This window comes from Plectropomus leopardus, chromosome 14 (assembly GCF_026936395.1).
Source record: "Plectropomus leopardus strain MGB_pleo_1.0 chromosome 14, ASM2693639v1, whole genome shotgun sequence".
Classification (NCBI taxonomy): Eukaryota; Metazoa; Chordata; class Actinopteri; order Perciformes; family Serranidae; genus Plectropomus; species Plectropomus leopardus.
In genome coordinates, this window is record NC_142189.1 from 14977015 (window position 1) to 14996210 (window position 19196).

The window sequence follows — 19196 nt, forward strand, 5'->3', positions numbered from 1 at the left end:
TCTTTAATGCTCTGCACTGAAATCATCCAGGTTCATAATGTTGTGTCAACAGTTTGTGTATGGAATCTCTTTTTTTTTTTTTTTTGCTCAAATTTGTTTTTTTTTTGGTATCTCATACTGCAGGATCAGGAAGGTTTGGCAGAAGAGGAAGTGCGGAGTGAAATTTGGCTGCCTTACCATTTCCCACAGTACGGTGAGGACACATGGGCTAAACTGCCACCAAGCATCCAGATTCAGATCAAAGTGTGACTGAAATCTATCCAACTTCTCCAATCCATACTGACATTAGCATCTGTGTGTCTTCAGATCAACCGACCACCAGCCAAGTTGAACCTACTGACCTGTCAGGTGCGACCGAACCCAGAGGACAGGAGGACCTTTGACCTGGTCACTCGTATGTTTATTCTTGACTTTTGACCCTTCACACTTTACCCTTAACCCATCATTAAAGACTCTAAATAATCATTTGCAGTGCAGCTGTGTAAAATGTTGCCAATCTGGCCCCACATGAATAGAAATGAGGATCAGACATGTTTTATTGTTTTGCACCAGTTCTAGTCATGCAACCTTTTTTTCCACTGTCCCGTTAACTTAAAAACCCTCTTTACTTCTTAGCTGCTTAAATAATTTATTTTCTAACAATGTTGAACCGCCATTTCTCTTTCTCCATAGATAATCGGACATACCATTTCCAAGCAGAAGACGAGCAGGAATGTATTATGTAAGTGTTAAAACGACTGTAGGCTCCCTTCCTTACCTCTTGTTTTTCTCTTTGTGTCAGCAAGTTGTTACATGTCATGCACCTTTATATGAGCTTGGGACTGTTTGAGAAAGGAGCACTCAGACTTAACAGAGGAGTATGAAAGATGATAAAAGAGAAAGATAAAGATTGTGTGGTTAAAAAAAGAGGAGTATATAATCATATGATGTATGCAGAGGAAAAAGCAGGGCAGACAATACCCAAAAAGGGAAGGAAACTAAATGATGCAGAAAGAAAAGGCTGTCCTCTCGGAGCCCCCTGGCCCAGCTGCTTTTGGGTGGGACTCCTCTTTCCAGCCACAGACAGCAAGCAAAGGAACTTTGTGTTTTTGTGATGTGGGGATTGAAGGGAGTGCGTGTGGGGCTTTCTGTCCCTTACTCTTCCCTTGTGTGCAGGCCTCCAGGCTGATTCTTTGATGTGATGAGCTGTGTGAGTTTAGGGACAGAGGGAGATGGAAATGGGTTAAAGAGAAAAGTACTGAGGCCTCAGAAATGAAAGACATGGGGTTTAGTCTGAGTCTGGGTGGCAGAGAACTCATGAAACTGAGAAAGTGAGAGTGATGATGACTTATCACAGGCAAAAACATGTGCAGAACACATGGTGGATTACTTTTGATCTTCTGGAAATGACTGAAATTATCAATCCTTTGTGTCTCTTGATGCCACAAACTTGCTTTCCCTCTGAGTGGGCTTCTACAAAATGTGCAAATTGTAAAATAAATAACCTTTTTCCACTTTGTGCCTCTGTGCTGGCTATAAATGAGGCTGGAGGCATTATGTTTTCGGGTTGTCCGTCTGCCCATTGATCCGTCCTATTCTCATGAACATGATATCTCAGGAATTTCTTCAGATTTGGCACAAATGTCCTCAGCGCTGAAATTGTTACATTTTGGTGGTCAAAGGTCAAAGTTACTGTGACTTTGCATCCATCTCATTCTCATGAATGTGATATCTCAAGAAAGCCTTGAAGGAATTTCCTTAAATTTGGCTCAAATGTCCACTTGGACTCAAGAATGAACTTATTAGAATTTGGTGGTTAGAGGTCACTGTGACCTCACAAAACAGATTCCTATGCTAATTAGTAAAATAAATTCACACAAATGTTTCATAGAATACGTGGTGAAGTGATGACATTTTATATTCAAAAGGTCAAAGGTCAGCTTCATTGTGACATCATAATGGCATTATTCAACATTGGAACTCAGGAACAGAAGGGGGGACGTTTGGTCAGATACAGACTTGGTTGGATACATCTTCAGTATTTTCACATAGATATAAACTGTATGTGCAACTTGACTGGTTTGCAGAAGTATGCAGCCGCTAGGTGGTAACTCCAGATTTTAACTGTTTTCTGTATTACTGTGCACTTTTACTTTAGTTGGGTGTCAGTGCTCCAGAACAGTAAGGAGGAGGCCCTGAACACAGCACTGGTTGGAGATCAACTCCAGGTCCAGGACAGCGGACTCCAGGAACTCTCCCGAGCCATCATCGCAGAGCTTCGACACATGCCTGGCAACGAGGCCTGTGCCGACTGTGGAGCACCAGGTCAGCCAGTTCTTGACAATCATTGCATAAATAAATTTAGAAATACACGGTGGAGATGAAATGAGAATATTTTCTAACCAGTTTAATTTATTCTAAGAGTGTGATCATATTCATAGCCAACAACATCTGTCAATTCCAGCTGTGTTTTTAGAGTGTTAATGAGTTTCTAACAGCCCGTCGGCTTCTTTTGCTCCGTGTCTCTCAGATCCAACATGGCTGTCGACCAATCTGGGCATCCTGACCTGTATAGAGTGCTCTGGCATCCATAGAGAGCTGGGTGTTCACTACTCCAGGATCCAGTCGCTCACTCTGGACCTGCTGAGCACCTCTGAGCTTTTGGTACTAAATGCACACATGGAAACACACACCAAACACAGACTAAGTCCAGATGGATTTTATATTGTCAGGGTTTCCCTAATTGCACACATGATGTAACCATCTGCCTTTCACTGACATGCTTTTATGTGACATCTTTGTGGCTGCATTGTGTGTCACTTCAGTTGGCCGTCAGTATTGGCAACACCAGATTCAATGACATCATGGAGGCGGGCCTTCCAAATGACTCTGTCAAACCACTGCCACAAAGTGACATGTGAGTCCATGGTTTCTTTTAAACTAACAACCGGTTGCTCAAAATAATTAAAAAAATACAATTTGGTGATTGAAACTTGTATTTTTTGCATTTAAGGAATGCCAGAAAGGAGTACATTGTGTCGAAGTATGCTGAGCGTCGTTATGTGCTGCGTAGAGAAGAAGCAGACCCTGGGAGGCTGTATGATGCCGTGAAGAGCCGTGACCTCACTTCTCTTCTACAGCTCTACGCTGAGGGAGTGGACCTTTCCAAACCCCTCACACTGCCTGATGGACAGGTGAGCAGAATTTATAGCCTCAAGTGGATTTCCACGCCAGCATTTCTTTCTTCCTGAAATGTGTCCTCTGTTGTGGTGGGAATGTATGCAATAAATTCATATCATCTTCTGACAAATTTGAACTCCCACAGTTGTCATGCATTTAGGATATATGTCAGCTGCACTCTGACAAGACCCAGCTTGTTTATAGCTACACATACATTAATGGAGTGTTTCAAAAATGTTACTAACATGTTTCTGTCACTTAAAACCTGTCGGTAAAACAACTAAAAATAGAATCATGTCCTCCTTATGTTTAAAAATGCCACAACATACAGTATGTAGGAGGTGTGTGGATAGTTACAGCATGTGAAGTATGTGTTAATGGTCCTCTTGTGTGCATGCTTCATGAGAGTGGGTAGTCAAAGGCCCTCCCATCTATTCTGGCCTCTAATCCAATCTTTTCCCCCTTTTGCTCTCCTCACCCACTCATCCCTTTTTCCCCGCCTCTGCTGTCTCTCCTCAACGCCTCGTCTTCTTGTCTTTAATCACGCTCTACCCTCCCTGTCATACACTTCCTGCTCAGCTTAAGCAGTCTGTGCAACACTGCTGACTTCACTGTGTGTGTGTTTGTTTGTGTTGGTTAGTCCTCGTTTATTATTTCAGCTTTTAGGTCAGAGCTCACGTCTCCCGAGAACAAGTGAGACAAGCTCATTGAATTACGCAGGCACTTCTCTGTCTTTATTCTGCCCCTCCTTTTGCACTTTACACAAACAGATGATGTTTAAAGCTGTAGGCCTGTTTTCGCTTTTTAAACACAGAAACAAGTTGTTTTGTAATCTACCATTGACACTTCTGGTATTCTAGTCGCATGTCTTAACACCTGATTGGCAGAAACAAAATGCAGCCACTTAAGGCCACTGACTGACAGTCAGAAAAGTTGTACAGACGGGCCGAAGGTCAACAATTTGGCCTCATTTTTGCTTTTTTCTTCTTGCTTAAGGGGATCAAAGAGACAGCTCTCCATGTTGCTGTGCGTCAGGAGGAAAGAAGCTCTCTGGCGCTGGTGGACTTCCTCTGCCAGAACAGGTCAGACACTGATAAGTAGTCTTGTATGGGTCTTATCTCTTTTGCATGAAAATAATTAGGCTCTTGATCAGTATTGTTTGACTGCATAGAAATTGGGTAGACATAGGCATAGAGTTTCACGGTACAGTGACCATGTGTAGAAAACATCATGGTTTCATGGTGTCACAGTATTAAACTGTTATTAGAGCTTGAGCACTAACTGGGGGGTGTGTCGACTGCGGAGCTTTATAGTTTTCGTTGAAGGACGTGGACGTGGAGGGGCCTAGAATTTATATGTTTTGCCACCAAATCAGAAGTTTCTAACACTATTGCACATGATCCAATCTTCCCCGAACTTCACATTTGGTAAAAGTCCCGCCCTGAACAGTTGTGAAAGCCCCACATATTGGTAAAGGAAAAACAAAGTTTTACACTGAGACATTCAGCTCCGAGCAGGTTGACTTGATTGATCTCAAAATTGTCTCAAAAAATCCTTCTGCCTACTGAGCGTCCCAATAGTCAGAACTAAACATGGTGAAGCAGCATTTTGTTATAATTCAGCACTAACCTGGAATAACCTCCCAGATGAGGTTTTGCAAGCCCAGACTCGGACCACTTTCCTTTTTTACACTGCCTACTCCAACTGCTAATGACTACCAACTTATTTTTAAACTTGATTTTAAATAATTTTGAATTATCTTTTTATCTTTGCACCTCTTGTTTGCATTTTTGCTATTTTTAATAGTTATATATATTTTTTTAAATCATTTAGCAATTCATTTTACCTTGTATATCTATCTCTTTTTTTTTTTATAAATTTTTTTCTTTATTTTATTACTCTGTAAAGCACTTTGAATTGCCCTGCTGTATGAAATGTGCTTTACAAATAAAGCTGCCTTGCATTGCCTTACTGTTGCTGTGGTGACACATTATTCGCCAAAAACCAGAAGCTCTGTTTTAGGGGGGAAGGATGCTTGAAAGCTCACAAAACCCACACATCAAAAGTCCTAAAATGTGACATTTGCTATGATTTTTTTGCTTTGATGTGCCAAGATGGCTCTGTAGCGCTCCCCTGGGAAATTTTAATGGAACAGCCCCCTCGGTATGTTTTATCTAGAGGTAAGACACTTTGGAGGCATGTGCAACACCCAGAGACCTACAAAAAAGCCTCTGGGAGCAATGCCTTAAACCCAACAGGACGTCTACCATTTTTAAAGTTATTCAAATTTTTAGGCAATTCTCCATTGTTTACTGTGGAAGACTGAGACTGCCAAAATCAAAAATAAATAAATCAATGTGCCAATAAATGAATGAATATGGCCAAAATGCCAACATTTAATTTATTTCCATTTTAATGTTCCATTTTATTTACCAGTTTATTCGTTTTTAAAAATAATTTGCTATTTGCTATAATATTAAAATTGACAGGGTCAACCTCTGTGTCCGCGAAAGCCACTAACTGAAAGACACTGTTAGTCAGAGCGTCCACACGAAACAGTAGATAGTCCTGACTAATGGTGTTTTTTTAAGCGAGATCAGCTAAGAGCCTTAGCTCCCTGGCAATCTTCTAGCAAGTAGTCATTTTAGTTTTCAAAAGAAGATGATGAACTGCTGGCCGTTGTTGGTAAATAAATAAGCAAATAAATATAAAAATGAACAAATCTGTGAATTAAATGGAAAATGAAAAGGGAAATGTATTAAATATTGGCATTTGGGGCATCTTCATTTATTTATTTAGTTAGTTATTTATTTTGGATTTTGGCAGTTTCAGTCCTCCATAGCTTACACTGCTCGCAGCACTCTAAAACACAGAGTGCGCCGCAGAGCGGACGGTGTTGCAGGGTGTTCTCACGGTAAGCCGCATTGAAATATACAGTTAAGTTAATAAACAATGGCCCCATCATTTTGCAAACGAAGAAGACGATCTGAGGTCGAAGGGTGACGAGAGGAGAGGACTACTAACGTCCCGATTTTATCGCTATTTAGCGGCTTTTCGGACCCTCTCGGCATTTTAATTTATATTTCTGGGCTGCTAACTCTCACGCTCCTGGCATGTGACACACGCTTTCACCGTCAGTCTCACGCTGTCATGACACCAAAGCAAATCTCACGCCAAAACTCTGCAACAGCAGAAGTACTGAACGATCATGTCATGTAGTGAAGGACTGACAGTGGAACTGAGCTTTTTATTTGACAACCGAGCGGCGTGTCATTATCGCGGATCAAACAGCTGATCGCCCGACAGCGCATGTTTTCGTCCATTAGAGAGTACTGACATATTTTATCAAGTGGATGGTATTTAGTTAGTTTGTTAGTTACACAAATATCTGTGTATCGTTTTCACTGACCCTGGCATCATCCATAAAGTTTTAGTCATAGAGCTTGTTCTGTTACAAAAGCACTATCATAGCTGTATTCGAACCGACGTATTTCTGCTTATAAAGCGGGTGTTTTATCACTTACACCACGCTGTATATCAATTTGCCTCTGGAACGTCTCTATACATTTTATATTTGGATGATAACCTTTAAAAACTAAGTATGGAGTGAGATTTGAACACACTATCATTGATACATTAACCGGTCTCTTAACTCACTGAGCTAAACCTTTTTTAATTTTCTTGTAAATTTTAGCTGTATTTCATACCATAAGACCCTTAAAATAGCAGAGGAATAGCGATATATTATATTTTATTTTCTTTATGCCATAAAATGTCATTTGACTGTAGATTCATACAGTTTAGACACTGATTGAGATATTGCAGATCGAATTAAGGCAATAAAGTTGAGAAATATATTGTTTTGGTTAAAAAAAAACAGGTGAAGTGGTCCCAAAACAGGTAAAACCAGTATTGGCAGATGCGTCTGTTGAAATCAAGTAATATCGGCCTGACTCATATATCAGTCAAGTTTTCGACAGACTTCACTGTAGATGCTGAATTTTGCATTTCAACAGCATATGACCCTTATATCAGCAGAGCAAAGAGATATATCAGCTGATATTTTATTTTATTTTATTTATGCCATAAAATGTCATTTGACTGTATATTCATACAGTTTAGACACTGATTGAGATATTGCAGATCAAATTAAGGCTGTAAAGTTGAGAAATATATTGTTTTGGTTAAAAAAAAAACAGGTGAAGTGGTCCCAAAACAGGTAAAACCAGTATCGGCAGATGCGTCTGTTGAAATCAAGGAATATCGGCCTGACTCATATATCAGTCAAGTTTTCGACAGACTTCACTGTAGATGCTGAATTTTGCATTTCAACAGCATATGACCCTTATATCAGCAGAGCAAAGAGATATATCAGATTATATTTTATTTTATTTTATTTATGCCATAAAATGTCATTTGACTGTAGATTCATACAGTTTAGACACTGATTGAGATATTGCAGATCAAATTAAGGCTGTAAAGTTGAGAAATATATTGTTTTGGTTAAAAAAAACAGGTGAAGTGGTCCCAAAACAGGTAAAACCAGTATCGGCAGATGAATCTGTTGAAATCAAGGAATATCGGCCTGACTCATATATCAGTCAAGTTTTCGACAGACGTCACTGTGGATGCTGAATTTTGCATTTCAACAGCACATGACCCTTATATCAGCAGAGCAAAGAGATATATCAGCTGATATTTTATTTTATTTTATTTATGCCATAAAATGTCATTTGACTGTAGATTCATACAGTTTAGACACTGATTGAGATATTGCAGATCAAATTAAGGCTGTAAAGTTGAGAAATATATTGTTTTGGTTAAAAAAAAACAGGTGAAGTGGTCCCAAAACAGGTAAAACCAGTATTGGCAGATGCGTCTGTTGAAATCAAGGAATATCGGCCTGACTCATATATCAGTCAAGTTTTCGACAGACTTCACTGTAGATGCTGAATTTTGCATTTCAACAGCATATGACCCTTATATCAGCAGAGCAAAGAGATATATCAGCTGATATTTTATTTTATTTTATTTATGCCATAAAATGTCATTTGACTGTATATTCATACAGTTTAGACACTGATTGAGATATTGCAGATCAAATTAAGGCAGTAAAGTTGAGAAATATATTGTTTTGGTTAAAAAAAAACAGGTGAAGTGGTCCCAAAACAGGTAAAACCAGTATCGGCAGATGAATCTGTTGAAATCAAGGAATATCGGCCTGACTCATATATCAGTCAAGTTTTCGACAGACGTCACTGTGGATGCTGAATTTTGCATTTCAACAGCACATGACCCTTATATAAGCAGAGCAAAGAGATATATCAGCTGATATTTTATTTTATTTTATTTATGCCATAAAATGTCATTTGACTGTAGATTCATACAGTTTAGACACTGATTGAGATATTGCAGATCAAATTAAGGCAGTAAAGTTGAGAAATATATTGTTTTGGTAAAAAACAACAGGTAAAGTCATCCCAAAACAGGTAAAACCAGTATAGGCAGATGCGTCTGTCGAAATCAAGGAATATTGGCCGGACTCATATATCAGTCAAGTTTTCGACAGACGTCACTGTGGATGCTGAATTTTGCGTTTCAACAACATATAACCTTTATATCAGCAGAGCAAAGAGATATATCAGCTGATATTTTATTTTATTTTATTTATGCCATAAAATGTCATTTTACTGTAGATTCATACAGTTTAGACACTGTTTGAGATATTGCAGATCAAATTAAGGCAGTAAAGTTGAGTGATATATCGTTTTGGCCAAAAAAACAGGTGAAGTGGTCCCAAAACAGGTAAAACCAGTATCGGCAGTGACGTCTGTCGAAATCAAGGAATATCGGCCTGACTCATATATCAGTCAAGTTTCTGACAGATGTCACTGCTGATACTGAATTTTGCGATTCAACAGCATATGACCCTTATATTAGCAGATCAAAGAGATATGTCAGCTGATATTTTATTTTATTTATGCCATAACATTTCATTTGACTGTATATTCATACAGTTTAGATACTGATCGTGATATTGCAGATCAAATTAAGACAGTAAAGTTGAGTGATATATATCATATATCAGTGGAGTTTTTGACAGACGTCACTACGGATACTGAATTTTGCGTATCAACAGCATATGACACTTATCAACAGAGAAAATAGATATATCAGCTGATGTTTCATTTTATTTGTGACATAAAATATCATTTGGTATTATCTATGAAATTTCAGCCAAGGATCTTGCACTCTTGTATAACCACCAGCCTTGTAGGGCTTGAACCAGCAACCTTTGGAACTTTAAGTGATGGTCTTATCCCCTCAGCCACACATCAGTCGCATTTCAGGTTTTAAACGTTCCCTATATCTTTCATATTTGGACGATAATCTTTAAAAGTCATATGTCCTGAACAAGGCTTGAATTTACAACTTCAGACACTCCAACCAGGTGTCTAATCCACTGAGCCAAACCTCCAGCCACTAAATGTTTTTGACTGTTTTTTTTTTTTTCAACATTCTATACTATGACGCGTCTCAACGTGTTTTTCAGCTGTTTTTTTGGACATGTCCTATTTTGACACATTAGAGAGTACTGGCATGTTTTAATATTCACGTGTATGGTATTTTGTTTGTTTGTTTGTGACATAATTGTCTCTCTGTCTTGTATATTTTTAGTTTTCACCAATTCTGGCATTATCTGTTAAATTTCAGCCATGGATTTTGTACTATTGCAAAACCGCTTCACTTGTGAGGCTCAAATTGCCAACCTAGGAGACTCCTAAAAAAAGCAAAATTTAGACAATGACCTTTGAAAGTCACCTGTCCTAAGCAAGGATTGAACATGGAACCTTATGGATATTAACTCTCCATCCAACCCACTGAGCTAACCCTAATGATACAGATATATTTTCAACATTTTGTTTCAATTGTGAAAATTGGAAGGTATATGTAACATCTCAAGATTTAAAAAAAAAAAAAGCCTCTTGGAGCCATACCCTAAACCCAACAGGAGGTCTGCCATTTTGATTTGAATTTGAATTTTATTCTTTAATGAACTTAATAATGAAATTTATTGGTTTATGTTAACACACAAAGGCAAAATACACTACCAAATGAACATTAGGACCTTTCAATCATTTAAAAGTAATAAATAAAAAATAAAAATAAAATAAAAATTTTAATCAAAAAATAAAACAAATAAAGAAATGAAATAAATTAAGAAAATAGAATAAATGAATAAAAAGGTGAGGGAAAAAAGGGGTTGGGATTAAATAAATAAAAATAAAATAAGGGTAAAAAAAACAATTTGTAGGCAACTGTATTGGATCAAAACATACACATGCAGACATTGGGTGGCTATTAGTTACCCTACAATGTGTTTCTGGTACTTGTCAATGCACGTTCAGGTCTGATTTTTGAAACATACACTTTCATTTTAAATGAAAGTTTTGTAAAAAGTTTCCTTTTTGACATAAAATAAAGGTGAGACTCTTGTCTAGTTTCATTTTTTTTTTTTAATTTTTAAATATCGCTAATAAGTAAATGTACACAGTATGATAATCATCAGTTTTCACACTACAGTATATCATGAGATCTGTATAGTACTGCAGCCCTACATAGAATGTTGTTATCACCATCTGCTTGTACTCTGTTTTTGCTCTACAGCAACTGTCTGGAGAAAAGAACAGCAGAAGGAAACACAGCTCTTCACTACAGCGTCCTGCATCACAAAACCGAGTCTCTCAAGTTACTGCTTAAAGCAAAGGCAGCATTACACACAGGTATTTATATACATATATATATATATATATATATATATATATATATATATATATATATATATATATATATATATATATATTCTCTACTTTTCTGTAATGCTGTGTAATCAACAAATACTGTAAAAGCACATCTTCCTCTAAACTTCTTGTAGTGAACTCTGCAGGAGAGACGGCCCTTGATACTGCACGGAGACTGCAACACGCTCAGTGTGTTGAGCTGGTGAGATCCCACTTTCTAGCTCTCTCTTTTTTTTATATTCAACTTTTAATTCATAAATTCAGAGAACACACACAGTCAGGAGGTAAATTCAACTAAGGAATCAAATTACAACATTAAAATGCCTACCAGAGAGCCCGCTCCAGAAACTAAACAAGACAACTTCCTCAGCTGGAAATACTGCCTTGAAATAACTCCCCGTGCACCAAAGCTCTGTTAAGGTCTCACTCCCAGGACAAAGAATCTTATCCTCATCAGGCCCCAGTGTGTATCATTTATAAACTGGTTTTATTTTCTTACCGGCCATCTGCCCTGCTGAATCAGACCTGCCTTGCGCAATATCCTGTTTGATTGTGCACAGCTTAAAAGTTCACCCTGTGCACTTACTGGCTGAATTAATTTCATTTTCTGTCTAGCTTTAAAAAAGAAAAAATCTGGAATCTGCAATGATATATGACTCTGGACTCGAGACTTTTCCCAAATGATTTTTATCTAACCTGCCTGACTTATTCCAAGTTGTTTTTTTGTTTTTTTAAACATCTGCTGAACCCAAGGCCACGCTGATATGACTGATCATCGCCAGTCAGGATGGAGTTTTATGTAGTAGATTTTTCCCAAAATTGAACGACAATCTGTGATACATTGTCAGAAATTCTAATCCTGCTTTCCACTATCTTTTTTTTCATTCTTCCTCAAAATATTTGCCAGCTAATCTAGAAGCATTAATGTGTTTGAACTTATCTGAATCTAAAACTCCCAAAAACTACTTCCCAAGAGCAGCCACGAAACAGAACGATTCCAACAAAGTGGCAGAAATGCACCTCATTGAGTAAAGCTAAGACCACACTTAATGCATTATAGCTGCTATGCGTGTATTATTGTGCTATGTGGTATGAGTTGATGAGACTATTCTGAATGTTTGTGCTCCTGTGTGTGTGTCTGTGTGTGTGTGTGTGCGCGCGTGCGCGCGTGTGCGTGTGTGTGTGTGTTAGTTGGAGCTTGCCCAGAGTGGGAAGTTTAACTCTCAGATCCACGTGGAGTTCACATGGGAGACACATTCTCAGGAGTTTTATGACAGCGAGGATGACCTGGATGAGAGGGTAAACAACAACAACAACAACAACAACATCAGCAACATACACACACAAAAACAATCTTATTACTAACTTTGTTTCTCTGCCAAAAAGCCTTTTGCAAAGTTTAAAGGGCAATATAGGGGGTTTCCACTGCAAATTTCCTCTACTTAAGAGAAAAAGGCAATACAAAAATGAAAAAGTTAAGAAAAAATTAGTAATTAACCTCTTGCTCCTGTACACATTCTTCCAGGTGAGCCCATTACCCAAAAAACACTCTCCACCGTCCTCCAGTGTAAGTGGTGGAAATGCCTTCGCTCGCTGGAGTGTAGTAAATGGTGCCAATGGTAATGCGGGAAGCAGGCCTTGTCAGACATATGAGAATCTAGACTTCTTATACAAAAATCCCCCAGCCAACAGCGCCCCCTCTGGAGCATCAATGCCGCCGCCACTGCCAGCTAAATCCATCCAGCGAGGTGAGCTACTGCAGCGTATGGCTTATCTGCATCATGAAAATGCCCTAACCATTCCTGATTTTTAATTTGTATTACTGAAGGGTTTAATCAGGTTGAATTCAGTTAGATTTGGTTTATGATAACATGCACTGCTGCAAAAAACGGTGAAGATACAATGTGCAGTGTTGCTCTTGATTCAATTTTTGACATTTTCTTCCTGTCCTCAGGTCGCTCAGACCCCCAGATTTCGGTCACAACACAGGAAGGCAACCCCCTCCCACGACGCTGCTCTAATCCAGCCTCACACTCCTCCAGTCCCCACACACAGACGAGACACAGAACTTCTTCACCCAACACAGAAAACCAAGGAGGTAAACCGCCGAGGTCTCCCCACGGACAGGGAGCTCTGCTGCGGGGACAGAGGCAGACCTGGGACGGCCAGCCTGCTGCTAGTTCTGGTTCTCAAGCCAGCGTCACGCCAACTTCCTCTCAGAGTCACATAGGGCCTGTCAGGTAAGACAGCATTGTTACATTTTTTCTCGTGAATAAATGATACATGTACATTTAACTTAAATTCAATGAATCGTTATTTTATTGTGTATGAAATTATTATAATGTTTACCAAACATTAGTTAATATCAGTAATACTGTAGTTCAGTTTATTGTTGACCACATTACATTTTTTATACTTTATTAAGTTGTTAATGATTTCCAAATGATTTGTAAACCTTTAAGAAATCATTTGTGTAAGTATATATGTAGATGGATGAGATATCTGTAACTTTTTTTAATGGATATTTATTGATATAAACAATATTAGTATTTATTAATCATTTTCACAAAATGTTACAAGTCATGTGTCCTCTCATGTGACTTTTCTACCGTAGTTCAGAGAAGACCACATCGTACCGTCGAACCAGCAGTGGAGGAGGTAACCAGGGGAAGTGCGGTGTGTTGTCTCCGACCTGTGTGGGCAGTCAGGAGGAGTTGTACTGCAGCTTAGTGGGGAATGGACCAGGCCTCACCCCAGCTCCTGCTCCTGCTCCTGCTCCCGCTCCAGCGGCGCCATCCTCACCTGCAGTGACCTGTGCCCCACGACCCCGCAGGAATGCTATGGTACAAACACACAGAAACTTCTGTCTATTGCATTCAGCTTCCAGTATTAGTCCACCATATCACAATCTTCAATTCCGCAGCCCTTTTTTCTGTGTAAAATCTGAAAAAAACCTGTGAGATTTCACAGGCGATATAAATTTGCTGTAGGCACACTGGAAAATATATTGCCTGTCTCCTCCAGGTGTCTGGCAGCAGGCCACATCAGAAGCGTGTCAAGGCTTTAGTGGACTGCAGAGCAGTCAGTTCAGAGCAGCTTGCCTTTTTCAAAGATGAGATCATTGTGGTCACGGCCACTAATGACCTCCACTGGTGGGTAAGTGAAACTGCAACTTGATTTCACCTTTGTGCCTTTTTCATTTCTGTGGCGCAGCAATGTGAAAGATTTAACAGTAAGTGAAATGTACTTTTTATATATGCTCACTTCATAATTGTTAAATAACTCTCTATCAATTATGTGATTTATAATTCTCCCAAGTATTTAAATTTTTGTTTGTTGTGTCTGTCTGTTACTTGAGTTGCATTGTATAGGTTGTTACGCTAAGTATCTCTGTCTGTTTTGCTCTAAGCTTCTGTAACAAAGGAAGTTCTGGATTCAGGGATAAATAAAGTAATCTGGCTCTTTCTTTATCTAACAGGTTGGGCACATAGAGGGGGACCCATCCAGGACTGGGACCTTTCCTGTCAACTATGTACACAAACTAACTGACTGAATGGACATGGAAATATGGAAGAACTGTGTGCTAACACATCAAAAGAACTGAACCAGCATTGGATGCTTACTGGAGACTTATCGTCGTCAGACAGACTGGATTTTATTTACAGGAGAGGACATTATCCTGGATCTAACTCAACCTGGAGGGTTTGAGCAAACTGAGAATCTTTCCATGAGGATATACTAGCCAAGAGAGACCTGAGGATATAAATGGTACAGTTTTACAATTTTAACATTTACTCGTTCTGGAAACCAACAAGGGAACTGAAGCCTTTTAGAGCCCCATAAAACCCCTTATTCAAGGACAGTGTTTCCCCCTATGTTGTTGTAGCCTTGTTTTTTTAGCTGCAGTTGTCCCTTTAACTTTTAATGATGCACAAAATTTTGCAGATGTTTAAATTGTCTAAATTGATGATCTAGGACTTTTAACTATTGGCGCGACGTACTTGCAGGGCAAAAACCCTTTAGGGCACTTTAAACTCATTAAGAAGAAATCTTCGAAAGAGTTGGCAGAGCTGTAAATATATACCCCGCCAGCTGCTGTGAATGAAGATCTAGCTTCTTTTTGGTCTGAACGTAAACGGTTCAGTCTCTAAAATCACAGTATACTGAGACCTGGACTTGAGGTTCGTACCTGCCCAGTGTCAGTTGCAGCCCGCCCTGGGACTCTGTGCTTGCCAGTCTGTCTCCACCAAAATGGCAAGCCTCTGGGCAAAGATGTGAAACTTTAGCTCAGCCATCTTGATTCTGGGCACAGCTCACTGGCTGCTAGGAGAGATCCAATTTCCTCTGGCTCCAGGCATCTGTCTCTGGAGAAAAAGGAATAACGACGGTGTGTTATAAAAAAGAGAAAAGACTCTCACTATTCTTCCAGGAAATAGCACTTAAAGAGAGCTTGTTAGTAACAGCACCCCACTGCAGTCATTTGTGTAGTGAACACACACACTTACGGTTGGCACGTGTGCATCACACAAGATATACACAAGCACATCGCATCTGAGATTTAGGAACCTTTAGGACTTAACGGAACTGCTCCACTTTTTGTACTAGTAACGCATTTTACAGCTATTACACATAGTTTGTTGTACATACTAAAAATATCCGCTGATGTACAGTATATATCACCTGTTTTCTCAGCCGTTATGCATTACAAAAGGATTGTTTATTACAGATAGTGTTACTTCATTTTGGTAATTTGAAGTCCTTTGATTTAATGTTGTTTGTCCTCTGTTCTTTGTCATTAGTTGTCTAAACGGCTGTCAGACAGAAAAAAAAACGAAAGGGACCAGACAGTTGCTTAATCAGTGTAAAGAGAGGATCTTGTCTCAGCAAACTGCAAACAAACACCGACAGTAATGGGTAAAGGTGGGCAGGAAGCAGGTGTTCGCTTCTTTTAATCATTGAACAAACAACTCTGTTTGCTTGGTACTGTTTCTGACGCTATTGTGTTGTTACAGTGTTGAAAATTAAGCAAACAAATCATGAGACAAGCATGTTATCAGATAATTGTGAAGCAGGGGGTGATTGCATTTAAGTACAAATGTAAGTAGAAATTGTCAAATTTAAACAATAGTACATTAACTCATTTTAGTCGGTATATTTGTAAATACATATAAAACATGTTCAATAAAGTGCCGTACACTCTTTTATAGTGTAAATTAGGTGTTATTTTCTGCATGTGGCATGATAGGGTGGGCTAATATATTATGGCAGACGCAAAGCCATAGAGCTACAAGCCCTTAATGCTCAGCACAAGCACACATTGCTTAAATAATTCAGTGAGTGAGGGCGCATATAAAAGCTACTTCCTAGTGATGTGTATAAATGTGCATAAAACCTATTGTGACAGGGCTTAGTGGCCATGATTATGTTGTGCACGCTTAAACAAATGGATCACAAGTTTGTGTAAGAGGGTGATTCATAAAAACGGTGACTTATTCCAAAAATACACTAGCCTTTATTATAAGAAGTCCGATAATTCAAAATCAATAGACTCATGCTACTTTATAGCTGTAGGTTACATACAGGTAGAACATGGATTAGGGATTTTTTTTTTCACAAACTGCAATTTCTCAAGAAGGACAATCTAAAAAAGACAGTATATCTCTTAGTGAAAACGGCCCCCAAATCCATAAAATAGCATGGTGAAGAAGTGACAAAATAGCAAGGCTATAGTATGGCGAAAATGCTAAAATTTGACGTGTCCAAAAAACAGCTGAAAACCACTTAGTATAGCATGTAGAGGCTTCTTATACTATAAAGTGTTGAAAAAACATCCCCCAGAGGCCTTAAAGCCCATAAAATAGCATGCTGAAAAAATGACAAAAAAGCAAGGCTATAGCTGTTTTTGGACATGTCAAATTTTAACATTTTCGTCATACTAAATCCTTGCTTTTTTGTGATTTTTTCAACATGCTATTTTATGGGTTTTTGGAATGTTTTCAACGTTTTTTAAACACTGTGTACTTTAACAAGCCCTTACATGCTATACAAAGTGGTTTTCAGCTGTTATTGGACATGTCCAATTTTGACATTTTTGCCATACTATAGCCTAGCTTTTTTCGTAATTTTGTCAACATCCTATTTTTTTGGTTTTTGGGTTTTTGGGCCTTTTTTTAGACTGTTTTTTCAACACTGTATGGTATAACATGCCTCTACATGCTATACTAGGTGTTATTTTTGCTGTTTTTTGGACATGTCCAATTTTGACATTTTTCGTCATACCATAGCCTTGCTTTTTGCTTCATTTTTTCAACATGCTATTTTATGGGTTTTTGGAATGTTTTTCAATGTTTTTTCAACACTGTATACTTGAACAAGCCCTTTAATGCTATACTAAGTGGTTTTCAGCTGTTTTTTGGACATGTCCAATTTTGACATTTTCGCCATACTAAAGCCTTGCTTTTTTCGTCATTTTTTCACAGTGTTTTTTATTGTTTTTTGGGCCGTTTTTGAATGTTTTTTCAACACTGTATGGTATAACACGCCTCTAAATGCTATTCTAAGTGGTTTTCAGCTGTTTTTGGACATATCAAATTTTAACATTTTTGCCATACTATAGCCTTGCTTTTTGCTTCATTTTTTCAACATTGTTTTTTATTGTTTTTTGGGCCATTTTTGAATGTTTTTCTAACACTGTATACTTTAACAAGCCCTTTCATACTATACTAAGCCGTTTTTGAATGTTTCTTTCAACAATTTATGGAATAACATGCCTCCACATGCCCTAAGTACTTTTTAGCTGTTTTTTGGACATGTCAAATTTTGACATTTTTGCCTTGCTTTTTTCGTCATTTTTTTCAACCTTTGATTTTATGGGTTTTTGGGACGTTTTTGGGACGTTTTTGAATGTTTTTTCAACACTGTATGGTATAACATGCCTCTACATGCTATTCCATGTGGTTTTCAGCTCTTTTTTGGATGTCAAATTTTGACATTTTTTCCATACTATAGCCTTTGCTTTTTTTCAGCCTTCGATTTTATGGGTTTTTGGACCGTTTTAGAATGTTTTTTCAACAATGTATGGAATAACATGCCTCTAAATGCTATTCTAAGTGGTTTTCAGCTGTTTTTTGGACATATCAAATTTTGACATTTTTGCAATACTACAGCCTTTTTTTTTCGTCATTTTTTCAACATTGTTTTTTATTGGTTTTGGGGCCATTTTTGAATGTTTTTTCAACACTGTATACTTTAACAAGCCCTTTCATACTATACTAAGCGGTTTTCAGCTGTTTTTTGGACATGTCCAAGTTTGACATTTTTTGCCATACTATAGCCTTGCTTTTTTCGTAATTTTGTAGAAATGCTATTTTTTGGGTTCTGAGGTTTTTGGGCCGTTTTTGAATGTTTTTTCAACACTGTATGGTATATCATGCCTCCACATGCTATTCTAAGTAGTTTTCAGCTGTTGGAAAATTTGGAAAATTTTGCCATACTATAGCCTTGCTTTTTGCTTCATTTTCTCAACATGCTGTTTTATGGGTTTTTGCAATGTTTTCCAACGTTTTTTCAACACTGTATACTTTAACAAGCCCTTTCATGCTACACTAAGTGGTTTTCAGCTGTTTTTGGACATGTCAAATTTTGAGAATTTTGCCATGCTATAGCCTTGCTTTTTTTGTCATTTTTTCAACCTTTGATTTTATGCGTTTTTGGGCCGTTTTTGAATGTTTTTTCAACACTGCATGGTATAACACGCGTCTACGTTCTGTTCTAAGTGGTTTTCAGCTGTTTTTTGGACATGTCCAATTTTGAAATTTTATCAGGTTTTTGGGCTGTTTTTGAATGGTTTTATAACAATGTATGGTATATCATGCCTCTCCATGTATGGCAAAATTCTCAAAATTTGACATGTCCAAAAAACAGCTGAAAACCACTTAGAATAGAACGTAGACGCGTTATACCATACAGTGTTGAAAAGACATTCAAAAACGGCCCAAAAACCCACAAAATCGAAGGTTGAAAAAAACGACCAAAAAAGCAAGGCTATAGTATGGCAAAAATGTCAAAATTTGACATGTCCAAAAAACAGCTGAAAACCACTTAGAATAGAACGTAGACGCGTGTTATACCATACAGTGTTGAAAAGACATTCAAAAATGGCCCCAAAACCCATAAAATCGAAGGTTGAAAAATTGACAAAAAAAGCAAGGCTATAGTATGGCAAAATTCTCAAAA

General features: G+C 38.1%; 1 protein-coding gene across 1 annotated transcript in view; it reads left to right on the forward strand.

Moving 5' to 3' along the window:
• asap3 (ArfGAP with SH3 domain, ankyrin repeat and PH domain 3) overlaps window positions 1-16163 on the forward strand; it is a 35859-nt gene extending 19696 nt beyond the window's left edge. Inside the window, exons 11-26 of the mRNA XM_042500394.2 lie at window positions 124-193; window positions 307-394; window positions 673-721; window positions 2138-2304; window positions 2510-2643; window positions 2805-2896; window positions 2993-3173; window positions 4156-4241; window positions 10828-10943; window positions 11096-11163; window positions 12153-12260; window positions 12487-12709; window positions 12916-13201; window positions 13576-13804; window positions 13986-14117; window positions 14440-16163. Coding sequence (XP_042356328.2) covers window positions 124-193; window positions 307-394; window positions 673-721; window positions 2138-2304; window positions 2510-2643; window positions 2805-2896; window positions 2993-3173; window positions 4156-4241; window positions 10828-10943; window positions 11096-11163; window positions 12153-12260; window positions 12487-12709; window positions 12916-13201; window positions 13576-13804; window positions 13986-14117; window positions 14440-14514 — 2104 coding nt within the window. The 3' untranslated portion in view covers window positions 14515-16163. The remainder of the gene's footprint in view (window positions 1-123; window positions 194-306; window positions 395-672; window positions 722-2137; window positions 2305-2509; window positions 2644-2804; window positions 2897-2992; window positions 3174-4155; window positions 4242-10827; window positions 10944-11095; window positions 11164-12152; window positions 12261-12486; window positions 12710-12915; window positions 13202-13575; window positions 13805-13985; window positions 14118-14439) is intronic.
• The last annotated feature ends 3033 nt before the right edge of the window (window positions 16164-19196 follow it).